At 41.4% G+C, this 9,872-nt stretch overlaps 1 protein-coding gene across 1 annotated transcript; it reads left to right on the forward strand.

The window, feature by feature from the left end:
- The first annotated feature begins 557 nt into the window (after positions 1-557).
- SARC_04365 (hypothetical protein) lies at positions 558-7,996 on the forward strand. The gene is made up of 9 exons (XM_014301805.1): positions 558-664; positions 2,267-2,427; positions 2,594-2,697; positions 3,295-3,391; positions 4,739-4,989; positions 6,089-6,243; positions 6,599-6,762; positions 7,198-7,308; positions 7,493-7,996. Exons 1-9 carry the CDS (start codon positions 586-588, stop codon positions 7,586-7,588), a joined length of 1,218 nt encoding a protein of 405 aa, XP_014157280.1. The 5' UTR covers positions 558-585; the 3' UTR covers positions 7,589-7,996.
- The last annotated feature ends 1,876 nt before the right edge of the window (positions 7,997-9,872 follow it).

Below are 9,872 nucleotides of genomic sequence, written 5' to 3' on the forward strand. Positions count from 1 at the left end.
TATATACATACATATATATATATGCTTATATATATATATGGTGAATCATTTGACATTCAAATTTTCAAGCTGTACTATACATGTGTGCGTGCGTCTCTAAATGCACAACTGTTCGCACAGCCAGATAAGTCCGCTTTTTTCTTCTCGTCTCAGCTACACCAACGTGTATTGACTACCGTGTGTATTTTAACAACTAGTTGATAACATCAACAATCGAGTGTATAATTTGCAACCCACAATGCCTTCGTCGGAGGGGTGCATAGTTTGGTACCGAACTTTTTGTTTCAGGTCTGATGGTCGCGCGCATGTGAGCTTTCTGCACAATTAATCGTATATGACTCACCATGGACCAGATTTCTGACATGTCCCGCCTGATACAGACATAGGTAGTAGCCTGCCGGCGGGTTTTACCTACAAGCTTTCCACGCTGCCATATATAGGCCTTGCTAGCTCGCATCAGTCGCAAAAGCACGCCACAGTAAGTACGGCGTATCATCCATCACTAAGTAGCCTATGCCATATCAATACGACTTAACTATAAGACCACCATTCAACCCCCCCAGGCCAAACCTGTACTTCCCCTTCATGTTCATGTCCGCCTGGGTGCTGGGCAACTACGACTTCTCACTGGTGTGGATTGTCTTCCTTGCCGTGGGCCTATTGGGTAAGACGCGCGCCCATGGTCACAACCTGTGTGCACGATTTATGCGCAGCTAATGTGTTTGTGTGTGTCATGAGTGTGTGTATGTGTCTCATGAGTGTGTGTATGTGTCTCATGAGTGTGTGTATGTGTCTCATGAGTGTGTGTATGTGTCTCATGAGTGTGTATGTGTCTCATGAGTGTGTGCATGTGTCTCATGGGTGTGTGTATGTGTCTCATGAGTGTAAGTATGTGCCTCGAGAGTGCGTGTATGTACCTCGTGCTATCCAATATACCTTAAGATCGCATCTCGCTTTTCACTTATTCTAGAGTATGTAGCGTACATACTATAATGCAGCATGTTCTTGGTGTACCTGATTGATCCTATCTTACCTACACACACACAAAACGACGTATGTTGTTCAGTGATGTGGTGTCCTCTTATTGTGTTGCATATCTATCCACCATGTGCATTGCATCACAATGGTTGTTCTGGTTCTGCGGTAGCCAATGGTTCGTAGTTGGGACCCTTCAAGTCTGCGACACTGCAACTGTGAGCAAGATCAATACAAGCAAATCACACCCAATGCACTCTATAGGTTTGCTGAGACATCTTTTCCGTGCCCCATACTTTCATCTAACCACATCACACCTAGTGTACTTGATAGGTTTGCTTATACTTTTATCTAACCACTCTACACCCAATGTACTTGATAAGTTTGCTTATACTTTCATCTAACCGCATCACACTCAATGTACTTGATAGGTTTGCCTATACTTGCATCTAATTACATCACACCCAATGTACTTGATAGGTTTGCCTCTACTTTCATCTAATTTCATCACACCCAATGTATTTGATAGGTTTGCATATACTTTCATCTAATCACATCACACCCAATGCACTTGATAGGTTGGCTTATACTTTCATCTAATCACATCACACCCAATGTACTTGATAGGTTTGCTTAGTCCTATACTTTCATCGAAAGTACCCCCTCTACGGCTTAGATTGATCGTGCGCAGAGTCTGTGTCTCACTCCCAGACCGCTGTCGAGGCTGTCGGGTAATGCACTAGTCACTATTCATGCTTATGCGCATCTCAAACACTTATCATCCGACCTTGCCAATCGTTACACTATCATCTGACTTTGCACATCGTAACACTATCATCTGCCTTTGCACATCGTATCACTATCATCTGACTTTGCCAATCGTATCACTATCATCTATCTTTGCACATCGTATCACTATTATCTTTGCCAATCGTTACACTATCATCTGTCTTTGCCAATCGTTACACTATCATCCGTCTTTGCCAATCGTTACACTGTCATCTGACTTTGCCAATCGTTACACTATCATCTGTCTTAGCTAAACTCTGCCCTGTCTCATCCTTACACATCGTAACACTATCATCTGACTTTGCTAATCGTTACACTGTCACCTGTCTTTGCACATCGTAACACTATCATCTGACTTTGCCAATCGTATCACTATCATCTGACTTTGCCAATCGTATCATTTGACTTTGCCAATCGTTACACTATCACCTGTATTTGCATATCGTATCACTATCGTCCGTTTTAGCTAATCTCTGCGCTGTCCCATGTTTGTCTGTGGCAGCCATACAACTGATCGCTGTGAAGAGGAAAGTGCAGAAGCGTGTCATCAACCACGCCAACACCTTCTACGACAACCCCAATCCCGAGAAGGAGTCCATGTACTGGGTTAATAACCTGATCAAAACCATCTGGATCAATTTCCCCAAGACCATGGAAGAACAGGTGGGTCTGTACTTCATCGCTACTTCATAATAAGAGTCCTGTATCACCCATGAGTGGTCATTTGCCCTACTTCTGAGTATACGTATAAGCGCTTGGTTCACCCACTCGTTCGGCCTTGACCCCTGAACCCGCCCCACCATCTCTTTTTCCCGTGTGTGGTACACAGATCATCCTGAATGCCAATGCGGCAATAGAACCGAATAAGCCAGCCTTTCTGGAGGAACTCTGCGTCGAGGCTTGCTCAGTGGGCTCATACTACCCACAGCTCAGGTACTTCACTCTTGTACTGTTAACACGTGGTACATACTACCCACAGCTCAGGTACTTCACTCTTGTACTGTTAACACGTGGTACATACTACCCACAGCTCAGGTACTTCACTCTTGTACTGTTAACACGTGGTGCATACTACCCACAGCTCAGGTACTTCACTCTTGTACTGTTAACACGTGGCACCTGTTGTCGTATACATCGATCACCTCACTGGTACTTTGTATGTGTCTACCTGGGCTTCTTACCAATGCTATCAATACGACTGTGCCGGTCAGGATAGTGCGTGGTTGGGAGCGTATCTTTATTTATTCGTATATATCTATATTTAGTCTTTATCTTTATTTATCCTTTCTTTATTTATTCGTATATATCTTTACTTAGTCTATATTTAGTCTTTATCTTTATTTATCCTTTCTTTATTTATTCGTATATATCTTTACTTAGTCTATATTTAGTCTTTATCTTTATTTATTCGTATATATCTTTATTTATCCTTTCTTTCTGTAGTAGTCGTGCCTTCTCCCAAAGAGTCAGGTGTAGGACCGTCCTAATGTGTCAATTAATTAACGTTTACGTATACGTTCACACAAACAGCAACTTCCGTGTGTGGAACGAATCCATGGAGGCACTGAAGTTCGACTGTGAGATGTCGTACGAATCAGACTTTAAGCTTGAGTTGAAGATCAAAAAGGTATAGACCCGGTATACAATGCATTTCCGTACCGTTTGATATATGTTTATCACGCACTCGGGGGCGTTATTTACTATGGCTTATCAGGCTGAGGGGTCTGACACCAGGCACCAAGGTTTGAGACTATCATTTGTTGGTACATACAGTTTACTTATTGCTTGACACAAATACGTAATGTGCAGATTGATATTGAATTGATAGCTTTCTTTGACCGCATACCACGTCTAGAAGAATGGTTAGGGTTTATGTTACTTTGATACATACTCACACGTTTAATAATGGTTAGTGTTTATGTTACTTTGATACATACTCACTCGTTTAAGAATGGTTAGGGTGTATGTTACTTTGATACATACTCCCACGTTTAAGAATGGTTAGAGTTTTATGTTACTTTGATGCATACTCACACGTTTAAGAGTGGTTAGAATTTATGTTACCTTGATACATACTCACACGTTTAAGAGTGGTTAGAATTTATGTTACTTTGATACATACTCACACGTTTAAGAGTAATTAGGGTTTATGTTACTTTGATACATACTCTTGAGAGTGGTTAGGGTTTATGTTACTTTGATGCATACTCACACGTTTAAGAGTGATTAGAATTTATGTTACTTTGATACATACTCACCCGTCTCAGAGTGGTTAGGGTTAATGTTGCTTTGATACACACAGTATGCTCTTGTGGCATTAAATCCACTACTCCGCTAATGGCTTATCCAATCGTTGTCGTTGTCGTTACACCGCGTCATCTGTTCTGTCGCATTTTCAAACGTCCTTTTACTGCTGTCATTTGTCGATAATAATAAAGCACACCACTGACACTGAACTTTGGATTGAATGTATCTGTTCACTATGCGTAGTATATCCCCATCAAGCTCGCCAACGCTTTATAATAAACGTATATATGCTCCCTATGTGGCGTATACAGGGCACCCCATCAAGCTCACCAACGCTTTGTATTAAACGTACATGCTCCCTCTGTGTCGTATACAGGGCATCTCCATCTACACACCAACGCTTTGTATTAAAGTATATACTCCCTATGTGTCGTATACAGGGCATCTCCATCTGCACACCAACGCTTTGTATTAAACGTATATGCTCCCTCTGTGTCGTATACAGGGCATCTCCATCTCCATCTCCATCAAGCTCACCAGCGCTTTGTATTAAACGTATACGCTCCCTCTGTGTCGTATACAGGGCATCTCCATCCCCATCAAGCTCACCAACCTTTTGCATTAAACGTGTATGCTCCCTCTATGTCGTATACAGGGCATCTCCATCCCCATCAAGCTCAATAACCTTTTGTATTAAACGTAAATGCTTCCTCTGTGTCGTATACAGGGCATCTCCATCCCCATCAAGCTCAAGAACGTCACTTTCAAATCGGCGCTGCGGCTGTTCCTGCGCTTCCTGCCCAACGACCAACGCTATGTGTGCTACGCCTGGGTGTCTCTCTTAGAGCCGCTGGAGATTGACATGAGTATCCAGATCTTTGGCATTGACGTGACCGAGTTTCCGTTCATCATGTGGATTGTGCGCCGCCTTATCCGTGATTTGTCGAATGAGATCATGCTGGTACCTAACCGTGTGGGGTATGTAGTTTGAGTCCGACAGTGCGAGTGTGTTTTGTTGTTCTGTTGGCGATACTTAAACGTTAATTAATCAAGTGCATATGTCCCAAGAGATGTCACTCAGTGTTGAGTCGACAGTGCGTCTCGTTCTGTTGGCGATGCTTAACCGTTTAAACGTTTATCTGTCAAGTGCATGTGTCTCACGGGTTGTCGTTACTCCCCTCTCCAACCATGTCGGGAATGCAGATGAGTCTTGTGTGCTCCTTTTCCAGTGTTTTTTGTTTTGTTTTTTCTCCTTCTGTAAGATAGTGCCATAGAGTATCGAATTTGATATCCATACAGAAACAAATATGTATATTCATTTGCATGTATTTATTTTATTTGATATAATTCAGATTCGTATATGTATATTCGATTGCATGGATGTGTTTTATTTGATATCCCATACAAATACATGTATGTATATTTATTTGATATCCATTCAGATACATGTATGTATTGTTGTACCGTGAACTCATATTTATGTTTTGTGTTCTGCTTTCTCGAAATAGTCGATCTATTTATATGAAACTAGACACCGTGCCAGGTATTAGAATAGGTCTAGTGTGCTTGTGTACGTATTGAATGTAAATATGTTAACATATATGTCCATTTAGTATTAATCGACTCCGGTTATCAGGCACTCCTTTCGACCTTAATCCGGTGATATTTTAGTCTCCTACTACGGTAATAATGTTTTAGGGTTTAGGGTTTTAGTTGTTCATGTTCGGTACTAATGGCGTCCCAGCCCTAACCCAATGCAAATTCAATGGGCCACGTGTTCGCTGTGGACGGTTTTGCCCAAGTGAACAAGTATATGTACTGTATCGTGTATATATCCCCATCCTCTCTCGTGGTTGAGTACCGAGTGGGGAGTCGGACAACGATTCACGCGTGTATCTGTCCGAGTGTTGCACTCCGATATGGGCACTATAGATGTACACACACACACACACATACATACATACATTTTTTTTTTACTTACACACACATATATATATATATATATATATATATATATATATATAATATATACTTTCATCCCGTAACTTCTATACTCAACGCCGTCTATCACCCACAGACTCGATCTCGCTGCCATGCAAGCCTTCACACCCACCATCAGTCAGCTCAAGCCACAACCACGCCCGGAAGACTACAACACGAACATGTTCTCGTCCTACGCAAATATGAGTAATGCTGGCCTCAGTGCTGTCAAGGGTGTTGGCCATATAGGAGGTGTGTTTGTTGGGTGTACCGTCACGGTCTGATTTGTGATACAGCTTTGACAATGGGGAACAATTCACTTGAATATTTTCATAGGTGAATATATATATTATAAATGTATGTATATGCATGTATGTATGTATGTCTATATATATATGTATATATATATGTGTGTGTGTGTGTGTGTGTGTGTGTGTGTGTGTGTGTGTGTATGTAATGGTATATGTATATTTATATATGTGTACACACACATATATGTATACGCATACACAAATGCACATTTGTATACAAATGTCTTAACAGACAACTTCAAACTCTATTTGGTGCGAGGTAGTAATCTTGATTTTGCACGTTTCTCTACTTACAGGCAGTGCCGTTAAGGGCGTTGGTAATGTAGGTGTTGGCGCCGTCAAGGGCGTTGGTAATGTAGGTGTTGGCGCCGTCAAAGGTCTGGGTCACGTAGGCAAGGGAGCTGCAGGTATGGCAGGCAGCATGTCCTCGAGTATGATCGGAATAAACAAGAAAAAGAAGGTAGGAGTGTACGAAACGTATTGGAATCTATATACAGCTGGTTGGTGTGTGGAAATGGATATTTGGATCCTGGATACCAAGGACAGTATAGTATAGTAAAACATGTGTCATATATAATATATATATATATATATATATATATACATATATATATAAGTGCGGTAAACGGATATGGTACATATAGTGCTATATGATGTAGAACAATACTAGTGTAAACGTATCAGCAGCAAGTCTGTGAACGCCATTTGCTTGTGGCCATTTAGTGAGGTAGATGGAGGGGGTGCGCGATGAGTTCTCGTTTGTGAACGCGTTGGTCCAAGTGAGATTGCGTGTGGCCCTCCCTGAGGGTGCGATTGCTCATCCCACAGAGTCGCAGAACTCGTCTGATCAGGTCCCAGTGTGCTCAATGGCGATATTCATTACTACCAATTACAGGAAAAACTGTCCGACAATGAACTACTCGTGGAAGAAGAAGAGCACCCCGCCGATAACAAGGTCCCCTCCAGCCTGCAAGAATTACCAACCGAATCCTCATCTCTCTCACCGGTAAGTCTATAGATATATTTTTATATGAGTATATGCTGATGTACCTGTGTATAGTTTGTGTGAGTGTGTGTGTGTTTGTGTGTGTGGTGTGTTTCGTTCTAATTAACTCGAAAGTAAGTTCTATAGTGTAGGTAGATAACACTTTTTTCATGCTCGTCTATTCTCCCCATCTGTATCCATACAGGATCGGCCCAAGAAGCAGAAAAGGTCAATGTCGTTCACTCAGAAGATCTTCGGACATAAGCACAAGGACAAGAAGAATGACGACATCGACGAATAGACGACAGCTGTTAACCACACGTGGTGACTGATACACGCTGCTACTTATAGTGCGATGGGGCTCTTATGTTGAGAGAACTCGGGCTTGCACGCAAATGGTGGTCATGCGGAGCCTGTTCTTTGTTTGATTGGTTGGCGGGGGGGGGTCATAGCTACCCATCAGGGATACTCGAGTGATTAACGCATATGTATTAGTTAACGTATATGTACAAAACATGTGCTGAAGTGTGTTGCTAATCCTCCGGCTTGTAGCCGAGGTTCGCCTACGCAAATGTATATCGTTGCCACAGGGCGGTATGGTATCGTACTTTTCTGCGCGTTTGTATGCATCGTATGTATGCTCACCGGATAGTCTCGCTAAACAATTTGTACAGAATTCTGCCAAAAGTATTAAAAACAGATCACTAGATTACTTGCATTTTTATTGAAAATCGGGTTTCCGCCGATTTTACTTTCAACGATGGCGACGGGCCTGTTGTCCCATATATTTCTAGGGTGGGGGTGCACTTTTGCTGTGGCTTTGTTGGGCAAAAACTCTGGTAGATCATTATATATCGGTATGTTCTGGAGCATGTAACTACGCCGGTCATCACAGACATGTGCACATGATTAAACATTGGGCCACTTTACAACTGGATCTTGATAATAGGTCACGATCTATTCAAGCTCATCATAAATGGCATATGCACAGACCACTTGGTTCCATCTAAACCATGTCAAAATATTGAACGTCTGTGTCAAAACTGTTAAACTGCAGAATCGTACTGGGCAGCTCGTATTTCCCATCAATCAAGGACTAATAATACGCCATGAACACGACTGTAGTCGACAGCCTAGAATATAAAAGCTATGAAACGCTGGGGAATTTGTTTACTTTGAGATATCAAACTGTCAATACATGAATAGTGAGGAGTAGTCCGGCGGGGGATTGAGTCAAGGATTGCTAAAATGACGGCAGAATGACTAGCATTTGTAGTAGCTACTGAGAGTGGTTTCTTGATCCCGGGTGAAGGCAAGGAATACATCTCTGAAGAGATCGGGTTATGGTCATCAAAATAAAGCTCGCTTTTTATAACCGGTGGCTGAGAGGACTGTGCTAGCTGCGAAAGAAATCCCGCAGCCACAACCCTCTACTGACAGCAAACCAGCTAGGAAGGTATACAGTATGGTGTAAATTAGATTGCAATTGCAATGTGGATATCAAAAGTTACATTGTATGTATATTGTTGCGTTCTCGGGATTTAATGAACTTTGCGAGAATCTCCTACCATCATACCCCCACTTGCTCACGTATACAAACGGGACTGGCAACTCAGAGTCTTAGATTTTGCGAACATTGAATGGTCGAAGAAGCATTCTTGTTCTTCATGATATGGATTGGGCTTTACACAGATTCCAGAAAAATCGATGTAGACTATCGAGAGTTCAATAGAGACATTCCAACAAAACTACATACAAACAAATATTCCAAATACATACAAACGACAACTAGGTTTACACTTTACTCAATAAAAAATGCTTCACCGTATTGTCGCATATTAGTTTACACAACGAAACGTTAACTCGGAACCCTGGATTCTCGTCCCCACAAACATATTGGTTGATATTTAGAATTCTCTATCGAGATTCGAGAGTACATATAATACCGCACAATATAAAAAGGAGATCGAGTTGTTTACACACATATATCAAAATAAGAATGTATGATTCAGATGGTTGTGGTATTTATATCCTTATTTTAAAAGGTTTATACATACATACATTCCAGTACCCAGGCAGGCACCGGGCTGTCCAGGCTACCTTTATGTAATTTAACCTTCTGAATCATGCATTCAGAAGGCTGTGAAAAATGTATTTCTATTTTGCAAAACAAAAAAACAAAAACAAAAATAGAAAAGAGTTCTGAAATAAAAATTCTGCTCATCCATAGCCAACTGATAACACCTCAGCATGACTCATCAACAGCAAACTACTCTTCTTTACGTCAATATAATTTTTTTAATGATTTTCCAATCTCGGTTTCCATTGGACCACAAACCCAATACAACTTTCCATTGGTCCATAACTGGGTTTCAAGTTTGGCAGGACGGCCGGAAATGGCGGCGATTAGAAATTTTTGGACCAAATCGAGTGCCTTTTTCTTTATTTGAGATATTTCATTTTCACAGGCGACAAATTTTGACTTCCGTGGGGTCTAGAGAATGAATAATCTGCAGGTGAATAGTCTTATTTAAAAGGTATTATATATATACCTTATAGAATCTAGTATCCAACCGTTACAGTCT

The sequence above is a fragment of the Sphaeroforma arctica genome (genome assembly GCF_001186125.1).
Source record: "Sphaeroforma arctica JP610 unplaced genomic scaffold supercont1.242, whole genome shotgun sequence".
In the NCBI taxonomy this organism is placed as follows: Eukaryota; class Ichthyosporea; order Ichthyophonida; genus Sphaeroforma; species Sphaeroforma arctica.